The 15,388-nt window shown below is 40.0% G+C and overlaps 1 protein-coding gene across 1 annotated transcript; it reads right to left on the bottom strand.

The window, feature by feature from the left end:
- Positions 1–5,718: 5,718 nt before the first annotated feature.
- LOC131470771 (meprin A subunit beta-like) lies at positions 5,719–15,055 on the bottom strand. The gene is made up of 15 exons (XM_058646719.1): positions 14,974–15,055; positions 14,731–14,807; positions 14,426–14,444; positions 14,296–14,331; positions 14,042–14,143; positions 13,805–13,922; positions 13,019–13,194; positions 12,081–12,299; positions 11,133–11,297; positions 9,197–9,427; positions 8,653–9,102; positions 8,398–8,568; positions 7,254–7,359; positions 7,106–7,141; positions 5,719–6,073 (listed from the first exon to the last, which is right to left on the bottom strand). Exons 2-15 carry the CDS (start codon positions 14,791–14,793, stop codon positions 5,995–5,997), a joined length of 1,971 nt encoding a protein of 656 aa, XP_058502702.1. The 5' UTR covers positions 14,794–14,807; positions 14,974–15,055; the 3' UTR covers positions 5,719–5,994.
- Positions 15,056–15,388: the final 333 nt, after the last annotated feature.

The raw sequence follows: 15,388 nt of genomic DNA on the forward strand, positions 1-15,388 counted from the left end.
TTTTTGTAGTTAAAGTTTATAGTATCCGTGTCTGTTTAGTCAGCTGCTTATTTTTATTTTTTATTTATTTGTTTTCTTACTTTTTACTTTTAGCTAAGCACTTTGAATTTACCTTAGTTTTCAACTCTGACTCTGAATTGCCTAATGCAAAAGAAAACTAGAACCATTAATTTATTTTATTGTGCATTTGTATGCTGCCCCATCTACACTAAAACAATAGAATTGACTCCTCCTGTTTCCCCTCAATATTATGAGAGTATGTATGTGTATGTATGTTTATTTATTTCGGTCATGTCAGATCACTCATCATCACCCATCATCTTAGTGTCGTCCACACAATACACATAACCGAAACGGAAAGCGGGAGAAGCAAAAGCTTATCTAGTCCCGCCCCCATTACCCACAGAATACATATATTCATCGTACAATACATAATTTCATCATACTAAATTTTTTTTTTTCTTTTCTTTTTCGTATGACATTTTGACATAAACATGTTTCAGCATCAGGTGGCACTCGGAGTCATAAAATGATCCAATCAATATATAGCAGATTGTGTTTGTTAATGAAGTTGTCTAGCCTATCGTTAAATAGTTTCTCCAGAAGTTTTGACAGTTGTCAAGAAAGGGGACATACACAAATTTACTAATTACAGACCAGTCTCAAATTTGTGTATGTCCCCTTTCTTGAACAATGGCACTACTTTTGCCACTTTCATTTTGGTGGGAAATGTCCCTGTCATCTATTACTTTCTAATTTGGCTTCATGTCGAGGTCATCTACATCGGTGGATGTTTTTGCTACGCATTTGTTGACCAGGTGTCTAATCTCTCTGTCCTTCACTGGGGTGAGAAACATTGTGCTGGGGTTTCTGTCTCTGTCCTTATCAGTGTGGTCCCAGTGAAGGAGTGAGTCAGGAATGTTCTTCGCCAGATTCAGCCCCACATTGACTAAGAATTCATTCAATCTTTCTGCTATGATTTCCTTGTTATCTTCCTTCGTGTTATTGTCCTTGAAGTAGAGAGGATAGCTAGGTTTTGATCACATTGTTTAGAATATCCCATAGTTTTTTAGTATAGTTCATGTTTTCTGCTAGCAGATTACTGTAGTATTCTTTCTTGCAATCATTTAGGATGCTATTTAGTTTGTTCCTATATCGTTTGTATCTCTTTTCTGACTGTTCCGTCCTCAATCTCATGTATTGTCTATACAGGGTGTTTTTCTTCTTGCAGGCATTTATCAATGTTTTTGTTAGCCATGGTTTCCCATGGTCTTTTCTTTACAGGACAGTGTCTATTATACAGCGTTTTAAATATTTGCAAAAGGAATCGTAAGCGCCATTTACATCTGTTTCTTTGTAGACAGCTTCAGACATATTTTGTACAATCTAATACTCGATGTTATTGTGTTTCAGTAGTGGGCGTGAGGGGCATTTCAGTAGCGTGTTTGTCCAAACCAAATAGATTTAGTTAATTTTCATACAGGAGCAAATAAACCAGAATATATTCCCATTTAAAAAAAATTATAAATTTAGAAAACAATTCTCAAAGTGATTAACTGATTATGGAAATAGTTTGCAATTAATTAAATAATTGACAACAGATGCAGCCCTAATAGTCTTACCCTTCTTTAAACCTTTTTCTTGTAATGTCAACATGAGGGTTGGTCACTCCTTCTATGCCTGATTTTTATTAAATTTTATTATTTTATTTTTGTTGGTTGGTGTGTTCGAGTTAGTGAGGATGGATACTAAATCTTCGATCAAGACCAGAATATAAAAAAAAATCTCAAAGGATTCATAAAACTTCTTCCTCTGTTCACAACATTGCCAGCATCATATTGTGTGGACCTCAAAGCAGAGACTGATGATTCTGGTAAAAGTGACTTTTATTGCCCCAAATAAAAAAAGACAGGCAGTGGTGACATTAGGCTTGTTGGCTGATCTATCAAGATTAGAGTGCAAAAATATACATTCATCGTCTAACACTTTATCCTCCACAGTAGACTGCTGGTGCCAATCTCAGCTGACATAAGGCGAAAGGTGGAGAACACCCTGGACAGGTCGTCAGTCCATCACAGGGCCAACATACAGAGATGAACAACCATTCACTCACACACACCACCACCGCTACTCTTCTATCCTTCACCTATCCTCTGTCCTCATTGAGTCTGGTTCTGTCAGTTTCCTTCCTGTTAAAAGAAGATTTTTTTTTTCACCACAAGGCCATAACGCACTCAAACACTGTGTGGCCCAAATGCACAAGCTTGAGATAGAGATCTCTGTTCAATCAAAACCCTATTTAAACAAATCAAAGTCTTACTCTAGGTCAGGTTATAATTCCAAGACAGGGTCAGACGAGAGTGAGCCAGGAACAGGTAACACAATGATGCTGCCATGGCAATCGTGAGGTGCAGGACGAGGATACGCACAACATGCACTGGCACAAGACAAAGAGAGGAGAGCGTATTTAAAGGAGCACAAACTGATTAACACCAGGTGCAGACAATCAGGGAATCAACAAGACCAGAAAAGACATGACGTGCAGACAGGAAGACAGAAAAACCCTTCACCAAAATAAAACCAGGAGTACACATAAACTAAACAAATTGACACAGACACTTAAAGACACTTAACATGTAACATGAGTGGCGGCACTACCACCTCCTTCTCAGACTCTGGGAACAGCGGAGGTTGGTACCCGTAGGCTGCTTGAAAAGTAGACAGACCGGTGGGCATGCACATACTCTACCCAGGTGAGGTGCTCGCTCCAGGTTGCTGGGTTCTGGGTGACAAGGTAGCACAGGCAGGTTTTAAATTTTTGGTTCAGCCTCTCCGTCTGGCCATGGGATTGGGGGTGGTAGCCAGAGGAGAGACTGACAGAGGCTCCCAGCAGGGTGCAGAATTCCTGCCAGAACCGTGATGGGGATGAAGTGGACCATCTTGGAAGCTCAAACCAACAGTTTGAGGGTTAGGGATAGGTACAAAATGACCAACCAAACATTTTAAATGTATTGTTATTTTAGATAATAAAGATAGAAATTATATTTCAGATATAATTAGTTCAATGATTCATAATTGCAACTTTTGGCATATTTCCAACGGCTCTACTCGCCTCGCCTCAGCACGGCACGATACGACACTACGTGGCACGGTTTAGGTTGCATCTGCACTAATTTGAGATTTTAGACATTTCCCCGGTAATTGTCAGGGATTAACACACGGTTTTAGGATTGTTAAGTAGTTTTAACTGATCTACAGCTTGGCACTGTTTGTTTGATTTCTGTGTCAGACGTCTCTGGAGCACAGACTCCTACTCCACAGGCTACAGCGGCAGGGTCTGTGATGCCGCTCTCGATTGGCGGTGCTGTCCCTAAATACACCAGAATTCTCTGTTAAATATAGACATTTCCCTGTTCATTGCTGGAGATTAACCCACGCTTTTAGGATTGTTAAGTAGTTTTAACTGATCTACAATTCGGCGCTGTTCGGCTTGATTTCTGTGTCGGACGTCTCTTCCTGTGACGGCACTCTAGCCAGTCAGTGGCCGGCAGTCTGACCAATGATCGCATAATACCTACTCAGCACGCTTTTGGAACCTCGGCGGATTACTTGGTACCAAGTACTATGCTAGTGGAAATGCTACTTAAGCCGTGCCGTGGCGAGTAGAGCTGGTGGAAATACGCTATTTGAATCTTATAATTATGAGTTACTATCTCATAGTTGTGTTTTACTGTAAATCACAATTAAAAGGTTAACAATGGCACCGAAAAGGGAAAGTGACACCCAGTGGAAAGTGACAAATATAGGCAGTCAAACCTGAGTGTCTGCAGTCTGAGGCTGCAAGTACTCGCTTTTACCCAACACTCCCAAAATACTGCAGGCTGATTGACTTTACAGAGACCCGCATATGGGTAGAGGTCACTTTACACAGTTCACTGTCTTGTAATCTAATATACTATATATTTTTATTTTAAGTGACGGAAACAAAAACAAAAAAGTAAAGTAAAATCTGTTTGACTGTAAATCGCATCACTGTCTAACAGGTTGCTTTGACAGAGAAGATATCGGTAGAAATGCAACAGATATATCACTAAAAGTGTCGCTTCCAACCCCTCTCATATGGCACAATAGTAAGAGTGACCATTCTCCATTTTAGATCACATCTCTATGGAGAGAATGTCTGCTTCCATAAAGAAACAATTACCTATATTTGATTTGACCTGGACACCTCTAATTGATTATATTTCCTAGGGCAGGTCCCCTGCGCTCGGTCTGGGGGGTGTCCGGGAGGCATGGTTGTGGCCCATCATGACGCACCTCCCTGAAGGTGCTGTGGTGGGCGGCAGTCTGCTTACGCTCCTGGATGTTGGGGGACCCCTCTCCGGGGCACCACGGGGTTGGGCGCGGCGGGTCCTTGGACCACTGGCCCCGCCTCTACCTGGGGGGTCTGGACCGGCTCGGGAGTCTGCCTCTCTTCCGTCTCTGGTGGCCCCCTTGGCTGGTGGCCCTATGTGGGCCTCCGCCTGTCCCTCCCTGGGCTGGGGGGCATGTGGTTGGCTTCTGGGGGGCAGTGGGGGTGGCTGTGGTGGGTATCTGGCCGTGCCTCCCCGGTGGGCGGTCTGGGGGGGGCTCTGCTCGGGCTCTGGGTGCGGGGACCCTGGGCCTCTGCGGCCTGCCTGGGTGTGGGGTGGCTTGGCCTCTGTCCGTGGTCTTGTCGCCGTCGGCTCCCTCGGGTCGGCCCTGGGTGGGGGGGGCTTCCCCCCCGCATTCCTCCGACTGGCCCCCTGCGGGATGGATGCATTGCTATCCTGGGGGTGGTGGCTGTGGGCCTCTCCTGCCCTGTACGGCTACTGGGCGCCCTAGGTGCCTGGATGATTTTCGGCCCGTCGCTGGGGACTGGCCGGACATTGGCACAGTCCCCCACCCAGATTCCAATCACACCTAATGACAACCCTTGCACATATACACTGATATGCGCGATCACACACACACACACACACACACGCACACACACACTAACACGCTAAGATAAATTAAATTTAACTGATATAACTGTTGTAAGCCCGGACATACTCTCTTGATGTGGTCGTTAACAATTACTATAGAAACTGTATCTGAAAGTATGTTCTGTATACGCTAAATAATTTCAACTGTTTAATGTTATTAACCTGTTACTAACACACTAATGTCATCCTAAAGTTGTCAATGTTCTGTCTTATCAGGTATGTTCTGTCTACTTTATATAATTTCAATTCAATGGTACTAACCCATGCATTTTACTGTTGTCCACCTTGCTCTCTCTCTCTCTCGCTCTCTCTCCCTCTCGCTCTCTTTCTCTCTTCTTTTTTCTCCCTCTCTCTCTCTCTCTCTCCCACCCCCCCAGCCTTCCTCCTCCCCGCTCACTCCCCATCCCCTTGTCAGTCCACTCCCTGTCCCCCTGTCCGGTCCGGCGGCCCGATTACATAATCATAAAACAAATAAATAAAAATACTGCAGTTCCGAGTATCCCAGACTCGTCCTGCACATATCAAATCTGTCCGACACCACAAGGCATGCAGTCAATCATATTACATGTCCTGGGTACTGGACAGGACAGGTGAAAAAAAAGAAAAAAAAAAAAAGCGTGACCATTCAAACACACCCAAACACACACACTATATATATATATATATATACAATTTAAAAAAAATATAATGTATATATGAATAACCAGGCCAGAATGTTTAAATGTATGTAATTGTATTATAGTTTCCATATGAACATAACACATACAGAGTGTACAATTACTATTAATTAAAAGAAAAACAATAACCATATTGCATTAAATCCTATATCATGTCAGCATTTCCCCCAAAAGTCTTATTTAGCATAATTAATAATAGAAGTATGATCCAACCACTTATTATTGCACCATACACACATTTTCATGAATATACATATACATATCCCTGAGACCAGTATCTTTCCTCTGTCGTGTATAGGAGGTGAAGCACATCATCTCATCATAAGCATCAGTGCTAGCAGGATGGTGAGGACAGGAGAGGCCACCACAGTGGGAGAAAAGCCAAAAATGCTACAACAAAAAGGAAAACAATTGGTCAATTGAATTGTTATTTTGTGAGCTTTTGACCACAGACATTCATAAAAAAAATTCCTCTAAGAACACTTGCATTGACTTCCATTCATTTGAATAGCCTAAACAAAGCATTATCCTGACCAGTTAATGCCTAACTTTAAACTCAACCTAGGATTTACCTAGGATTTAACCTAGGAATCTCAGCCTTAAACTTAACCAGATCCTCAGAAATAAGGTTCTGCCTCAATAGGACAAGGCTTTCTTTTTCTGACCAGTGTGAATGTCTGTAACTGGCACACAAATTACTCCAATGAGGTCAAATAACTTGGCTTTAAACTAACTTGGCTTTAGTTTCACTTAGGGGCTTCAACAATAAACCTTTTAACGATATAGAAGTTTCCTCTCATATCTCAAAATACCAACACGACAGTGGCAAGAACAAGAACAAAGTAGTTCTGGCCAGGAAATGTCATACTTCAATCCTCATAGGGAATGAGTACATCATCTGAGTTCTGCCCAGATGATGTGTCAAGAACAAGCTGCAAGAACTCCCAAACAAGGGCTGCAAGAACATAATGGCATCATTAATTTCTCACAGCCGTGGGAGGGAGAACTCATTTCTCTGTTCTTGTGGAGTATGTATAGGCTTTTACCTACAAATGTTTGTAGGGAAACCTTACTTTTTACAGTGCTTGTGACATCTTATGACATTTTATGAAAATTGACACATTTTATAAAAATTGACACACGGGTTAGCATATCTGTGTTTTATCCACATGGAAACAACATTGTGGGAGCACTGAAACGCTAATGGGTCACAGAGTGAGAAAATCTTACACAAATCTTCATGTGGATGAAGACATTTCCTGGACTGGATGATTGACAGATAACACTTTGACAGGAAAGGTTGTGACATATCAGTTGCATTTAGTCAAACTTTAGCCATTGCTAGCTAGATTCAAGCTTTACTACTAGGCTGCTGTTCTAACCAATTTCACAAGTGTAAAATGTGCGAGTAAATCCAAATACCTGTCATCAGTTGTTGGTTGTTTGGTGGGTAAAATCCTGTGAAAGACATTTCATTATATAACAATTCGACATTTGTCTTTCAACTTCAACTGCTTCAAAATGAGAAGTTGTCTGAGTACTATTAAGTAAAATTGACATAATGTTTTACCGTGATGAGCATGAGCCATAATCCACACCCCTAGGAGGATAAGTAATTTTCATTGGTGTCCAAGGATTACAAGGTAGATCGCTTCCATTGACTAGAGGAGTGATATCTACAACAAAGAAAGTTTCAATATAATTGTGCAACTAAACTCATGGTGCTTTTCCATCATACATTTCTAGCACTACTTGGCTCTACTCAACTCTACATGGTTTGGTATCAGGCACATTGTATCATCATTATATCAATATCATTATAACTAAAGGTTGGAGATTAAAGCATTTTTTTGGGATTTTTAAGCATCATTTGATTTGGTCATTGTGTCGGAACTGGAAGATCCATGAGTGTGACGCGCATGATTCTTCCCGCTCCGACACTCTCTTCCAATCTGTGGCTGGCAGTCTGTTGACTTCACATTTTAGTATTGTTTGGAACCTCGCCAAAACAGGTACCAACAAAGCACCAGGTACCAGGTTCTGCAAAAAAAAAAAGTCAATAGAGTCAATTCAAGCTCTACTGTATAATGGAAAAGCGCCATTACACCCACAGTAAAAGTGCTTTAATTGTCCAGTGTGTAACATTGAGGGTGGCATATTTTTGTGTAAGTGTGCCATAGAACAGTGTTTCTAAATCTTGATCCTCGGGACCCATTGCCCTGCATGTTTCCCTGCTCCAACAAACCTGACTGAAATGAATGGGACGTTACCAGAGTTTTGCAGAACTTGTTGATGAGCTGACCATTTGAATCAGGTGTGCGGGAGTAGAGAAAGATCTAAAACATGCAGGACAGTGGGTCTTGAAGACCAGGATTGAGAAACATTGCCATAAAATGAGCCTTTTATATTTATTCTATGCAAGGACATTACATTATAGATGCTGTGATCTTGCACCACCATCTTGCATTCCAAATGGAAAAGCTAGCCAGAGCATACACTTCATGATTTATGAAGGAAGCTTTCCAAACACATGGACAACATTCTCTCTGGTAGACAAAGGCCTCTTGAGTTTGCCAATGTGTTTGGGAAAAGGAGGGATGTGTGTAGGAATCCATTGTTACAGTTGCAGTCTTACCATGCTGGACATTAAAGTGTTTTGTGACGTAACATTTTACAAGTAGGTCAACAAAGAAAATAATTTTCAATCAGCTTGCCTTGGAAGCGATAGGCAAACATGGCATTTCCTCCCTTAATGAAGTCTCTGGATATCAGGTTTTCAAAGCTGAGCATGAAAAAGCCATTCACTGGTCCGACATACAAAGTCTCATTGTTCTCAGTGGTGATGTTATCTCCAGTCTTGCGAGGATCATCATACCAGACAGTCACTGTCCAGAGAAAATACAGTGGCATATCATGAAGTACACTGACTGTATATTTGAATTAATTGCTAATTGTTCTTTTAAATTTACCTGCAGAAGTGTTCACGTTTGGGTCAGTAGTGAAGGTTAAAACCTTGGACATGTGCAGCTGGAGATCAGGTGTCTGATCCACTATTTGAAGAACCACCTGCCTATATGGGCAAGGCCACTCCAGCTGGTCATCATATTTACCCGACACAAGTTGTATACCCATTCCCACAAACTCGTCATATCCTGCTACTACTGTCCTGTAAGCATAGCCCACTTGGGTGTATTGCCTTGGGCCGAATACGAATTGTACATCAGTTGTGTTGAAAGTTTTCACAACATCATTCACTTGCATGACTCCATGTGGACACTCTGTTTCAGACAGATTGATGTCATCGATTGAGAAGCCACCTGAGGAAATCCCTGCGCCTTTAACAATCTCAAATTCCACCTGGAAGTCCTTGGTGGCAGTTAATGTAACATAGTGGAGCCGCCAGTGACATGTTTGTGAACCTGGAGGAAGGAAATATCACATTTTCATGATTTACCTGAGTCTTTAATGCCAATTATGGAAGATGATACTTATCAACATGGAGTCTAACATTACCGGTGATCTGTCCCATGAGGCGGCGACTTCCTTCTGAGTCCCTTTTACTTTGAAACTCTCTGATCCAAATGTTGAGGTCGTCAGACTCATGTCCACTGTGGTAATAGTAGAACTGGAGACACTTGACATTACACTTCCTGGTGGTGGTCATCCTGTGGGTCTCCAGCAGGGCAGAGTCTCCCATTCTTCCACTTACTGTGCTAGCATGCATGAAGTAACCGTCATCTCGACCTAAGAGGGTGTCCAAAATTAATTTGTCTAATGCTTAGGGGTGTGCATCTCTCACTTATAGGATGACTCTATATGCATCCACATATATGGGCTTGGATTAAATTCACAATAGCCCTATTACCTATGGAGGGATTAGATTTGTTTGGTTCAATGTAATTAAATTCAATACAACTCAATTCTTCTACAAACTACAATAAGCCAAATCTATAAAAATCTTACTGTGCACCTTTAGTAGATATTTCAGAAAAGACCAGAATCTATTTTATGACAGATCTAAAGAAATGAGATGATGATTTACCCACTGGTAATTGTGGCTATTACTTGGACAGACATGGACAGAAAACCCATGGTCTAATATAGGAACAAACGTTTTTGATATTGTGAATATAAAGTGCAGTCTCTCAGAAACACTCATGCCCAGGTGCCTCACTTGAGGGAGTTGGGAAGACTTAACTTTTCTTAAGAGGAGAGGTTCCACTCAGAACAGGGCTCGCCATGGTCGACCAAAGAAGTTGAGTGTACGCGCTGAGCGTTATATCCAGAGGTTGTGTACGGAAAATAGACGTAGAAGTGCTGTCAGCATTGCTGCAGAGGTTGAAAGGGTGGGGGGTCAGTTTGTCAGTGCTCAGACCATACGTCGCACACTGCATCATATTGATCTGTATGGCTGTCGTCCCAGAAAGAAGCCTCTTCTAAAGTTGATGCACAAGAAAGCCCGCAAACAGTTTGCAGAAAACAAGCAGACTAAGGACATGGGTTACTGGAACCATGTCCTGTGGTCTGATGAGACCAAGATCAACTTATTTGGTTCAGATGGTGTCACGCGTGTGTGGCGGCAACCAGGTGAGGAGTACAAAGACAAGTGTCTCTTGCCTACAGTCAAGCATAGTGGTGGGAGTGTCATGGTCTGGGGCTGCATGAGTGCTGCTGGCACTGGGGAGCTACAGTTCATCGAGGGAACTATGAATGCTAACATGTACTGTGAAATACTCAAGCAGAGCATGATCCTCTCTCTTCGGAAACTGGGCCGCAGGGCAGTATTCCAGCATGATAATGACCCCAAGCACACCTCCAAGACGACCACTGCCTTGCTAAAGAAGCTGAGGGTAAAGGTGATGGACTGGCCGAGCATGTCTCCAGACCTAAACCCAATTTGGACACTTTCACTTAGGGGTGTACTCACTTTTGTTGCCAGCAGTTTAGACGTTATTGGCTGTGTGTCGAGTTATTTTGAATGGACGGCAAATTTTCACTGTTGTACAAGTTGTACACTGACTACTTAACATTGTAGCAAAGTGTCATTTCTTCAAAAATGTATAAAAATGTGAGGGGTGTACTCACTTTTGTGATATACTGAACTCCAATCCTTCATTTCAAGCTAACAATTGTTGTGGCACTATGAAGTTAATTGTTAATCATAACCTAAATTGTTAATCACCTAAATTCATGAGACTGAATCAGTGAATTAACTATATTTTCCCTTCTTTCGAAGGGTGGTGCCCCAATGACCTTTATTAAGTAAAATCATGATTATAAAATTAATATTTTCATTGCTAATGTTATTAATCTTTGATAGCCAATAACTGATACAAAAGGCCCATTTTTATGGTCCCTCAACTGATACAGGGTAATGATCCCCCCACAGATATCTAAATGTATTTATTAAATTAAACATGTAGATGACAGAAAAGTTGAAGTTTCTCACCACCATGATGACCAAGGCCTGTGGGTAGACTAGTGTGGTCAGAGTATGGACCGCCCTCTGCATTTGTTACCAATTCCCATTCAACTTCAGAATTTGAACAGTGTTTCATTTGACACATATTCATCTTGGAGAAGCCACAGTACATCTTAAATGCAAGGGATGATTCTGTAGAGGTGAGTGAAGAAGGGATTTAGGACGATTGCATGTATCAGTGCATTTTCAGTCAATCAACGGTAAACAAGTTGCGTGCTGTAACTATAATTCAGACATCTGTTTTGCAGGTAGTGGTTTATTTGTGATGTGCATTATATTATTTTCCCTATCAAGACATTTCTGTTCAATTGTTTAATCACCTGAATGAATGAATGTAATGGTTGGTTTGATTTGGTTTGCTAATGAGCTCAGTCTTATTCAATAATTGAAAAAAATAAAAACTTTAATTTAAAGGTGAAATCTCTAAGAAATGTATTATATTAAAACATAAAATAAAAACCAGAATCAAGGAAACATGTTCAATTGCTTCACTGGAAATATTGGCGCAGCCAGTATATAAAATAAATGATAATTTCCAGGCCGCAAACTGTTTCTATTTCTGTTTGGTGTTTTGGTCTGTTGCACCGATTTGAACTGGGATTGTGGTGACCTTTTTAAATGCTTAAATTAGCTGCTGTACACATTTTACACATCACCATGGATAAAAGTTTTCCAAGTTTTAAAAGTTTAACCATACAGTTGATAATGGTCTCATGTGAATCATTTTTATAACAGTTTTTTCTTTACAATATTGTCTAGAAAACCTGTTTCTTGTAAGTGAAACATTGCCAACAATTTATTTTCAGTGTATAACAACATGTTGTGTTTTGTGTATTAAACCAATTAATTATTCATTCAATCAAACAATAAATATTCATTAAAAAGGAATTATACTACTTATGTCCAAGCACTTACTGCATTTGTAGCGGCGGTTCAGCTCCAGAGTATCACTGGGACTCATGTCCTGTCTTTGACCAATCACATCCTCGAACTTTGGGTCGTTGCTGTTAATTGTATTCCCATTACCATTGCTGAATGCAGATTTGCCATAATGCATCACTGACCAATAGTCGTAAGGGACTCCCATATCAGAATAATCTTCACTGTTCACTTTTTCAAAGTTGAAATCCAAACCTATGTGATGTAAATTACATCAAATCAAACCATTAATTAAATTATGCTGTTGTGAAAAAAACAAGAGATCAACATCATTCACTAATTATTATTACTATTATTTGGACCCAAACCTTTCACAATGATCACATATTTGACTGACAAATTTTCATCATTCCTAATTTTATAGCTATTGTATCTGCTATATTAAATGAAACAAGTTGAACTTGCAAGAATACTTTTATTGCTGCACTGTTTCTGTGGTAGACCTTTTGCATAATCGAGGTCTCGGACGGGAAATATCGCATTTATAAAAGTATTCCTGCAAGTTTAGATAGTAGCTATGTTTACATGGACTCAAGTAATCAAAATACTTTAAAAGCCTGATTGGAATAAAAATATGTCATATAAACATGCCAATCCAAAAACTCTGGTCCGATCCAGCCCATTTGGGGAAAAAAATCATTCCAAACGACAGGGCTGGCATATGCCGATCGTCACTCAAATTGGGGTTCATATGAACAGTTGAACTGATGTGCTGTGTTTCCATCATAGTATGGTTTGGTTTGGTACAGTGCGGTAGGCTACGGTTTGGAATGGTAAAGCCCTGGGTCATGGTTGCATTTTGACTGGTTGACAATCTTGGATCATGACACCTTTTTCCAGGTAAAGAAATTATATAATTATATATATACGTATGTTATATTATGGGAATAATAAAATAGTGCAAATAATTAAACCTGTTATGATGTTGTCAAAGTCAATGGTCACAAAGTTGTCTCTGTCAAATCGGTTGTGTTCATGATCGAAGCCGAGAGCATGGAGAAACTCGTGTTCAACAGTGGAAATCCCATCACAGAATCGGCCAATGGAGAGCACCTGCTCACCACTCACCTTCCCAACGTATGAGAAACATCTAAAACAGAAAAAGAAGATGCTTTCATATTTTGGAAAATGTAAGGTTTCAGGTAGATCCACACACAGTTTTAAGGGTTGTACTGCGTTGTACAAAACATTCAATAAATCAATCAGAACTCTCTCCGATTTTGTAGAGCAGCATTGAGGCTGACTGGTATTATGCTGGGAGCCTTTATAGAGAAAAAAAAAACACTTCTGTGCAGAGGTACTTCTCTCTTCTGCTTTTTTTCCCCTTTGTGCATTAGCTAACCAAGTTGGACCCTGGCTGGCACATAGTGTCTTGAAAATGCTTAAAATAATACGGAAAATACTTTTCCATTGACACTCATTGTCCTCAACGACGTCCACAACCACAACCCATTTTAACACCTAAGCAAGGCCAGTCATGCTCAGAATGGGAGACTGACCAGGATGGAAAGAGTCTAAATGTAACAAAGACCCATCGTGATTAAGAGTGAACAAAAACTTCAACATCAAACCTTTTCTATCTTTCGCACTTCAGTTTTCAACGACCCAAAAACCAGAAGAGCAGACAGACTACGAGTAGCAAAACATTTTTTTAATCAAAAATTGTAAGGGTAAAAGACACAAACATAAACAATACATACCCATCTAACTTTTTGACAATGATGTAATCCTCTTCAGAGTCTCTGAGTTTGAAGTCAATGCATGACTTCAACCGGAACTGCTCAAAGGCCTTCAGGATGACTGCTTTAGCATTGATTTCTTAAATAGTTTTATTAAAAAAAACAAGAAGATGACAATGTCAGTATATTGCTCACTCACACTCACTGATTCTCTCTACATGCTCAGGTATTTGATCACATAGAAAAAAAAGCATTTACCAAGGCTTTCATCCAACACATAGGCGATAGGGGAGGTCCACAGTCTGTTGACATCACTAACAGAACTCCTTTGAAACTTTGGCACCATAATATCATCTTTTCCTGAGCACAAGATAAGCAGAACAATAATTAGTGGTCATACAGTAATAGCATAATTATGGATATTGGCAATATATTTCTATGAAGCCGTGGAAAAGTTGCTATGTCAAATATAAAGCTGACAGATTTCATGGATTGATATTTTTAGATGTTACCATGGTTTATTTCTAAAATGTCGTCGGTTGTCCATTCTGCAAAAAAGAAAAAGAGGTGAGATGAGATGATTCCTGTTAAACTGAAACTAATCAAGTGAAAATAATCTTTGAAAACCAGTAATAATATTACTCTGGAATGTTGGTGTATTCTGGAAAAAAAAGAAAAGAAAAACAGGACACATCACATTGTTGTAAAATGTCATCAGTGGGGAACATTACAACGACTGTGACTACACTAGTTTACATGTAAAAACCTCAAATTAAACATTTGAATTTAGAACATTTAAGTGGTCATAGTTCTGCAAGATACTCCACATTTTAAAGTTTGCATTAACAATGAATCTTTTATTTATAACGGATCTGTAGTCCACTCTAAATGTGTTTTGAAAGACATGACGAAAGATTGGAGTTAAAAAAGAAAAAAAAAAACATTACTTGTATTTGGCTGAATGTAGATGAAACTGCCAAGTTCATCACAAGGAAAATGAAGCCTTTCATCCTCGTGGTCCAACCTTAAAACAAGAGATATTATCACAAACAATTGAAGTGATTCTAAATATTAAAAGTAAAATGGAATAAATGTACCATATACAATTTATATACTATATACAGATTTTTCACTCAATTGTGAATTGTATTTCATGTCGAAGAAGATATGAAAATGACATTGATGCTTACCGTCTGTCACAGAGGCTGTCCGGTTTCTGAGCAAAAATGAGCGCGTTTGTCTGTTACTGGGTGAGTTATTCGCAGTGACGACAACACATTTTAATAACAGAAACAGGTTTGCAACATTTGAAAGCATTGCTGCTGTCAACACAAAAATCTGTCACGTAACCTACCGGCTAGTCAGGCTTTTCAGATTTTTTTTGGTACATCTTTTGTAGCAAAACAAAAGATAGATTTATGGCACTCAAGTATGCTGCCTCTTCTAGAATAAGAATGACAATTGTTTCTTTTATTTGCACACACACCAAAAGGTGATGATGAATTTAACCTCTGCATTGAACCAATCCATTTTACCCACCAGGAGAGGATCCTAGATTCTGGGGGGCCTCAGGCAAAAAGGCCTCAGCTGTACAAGTAAGGAATT

Source organism: Solea solea, chromosome 13 (assembly GCF_958295425.1).
Source record: "Solea solea chromosome 13, fSolSol10.1, whole genome shotgun sequence".
Taxonomy (NCBI): Eukaryota; Metazoa; Chordata; class Actinopteri; order Pleuronectiformes; family Soleidae; genus Solea; species Solea solea.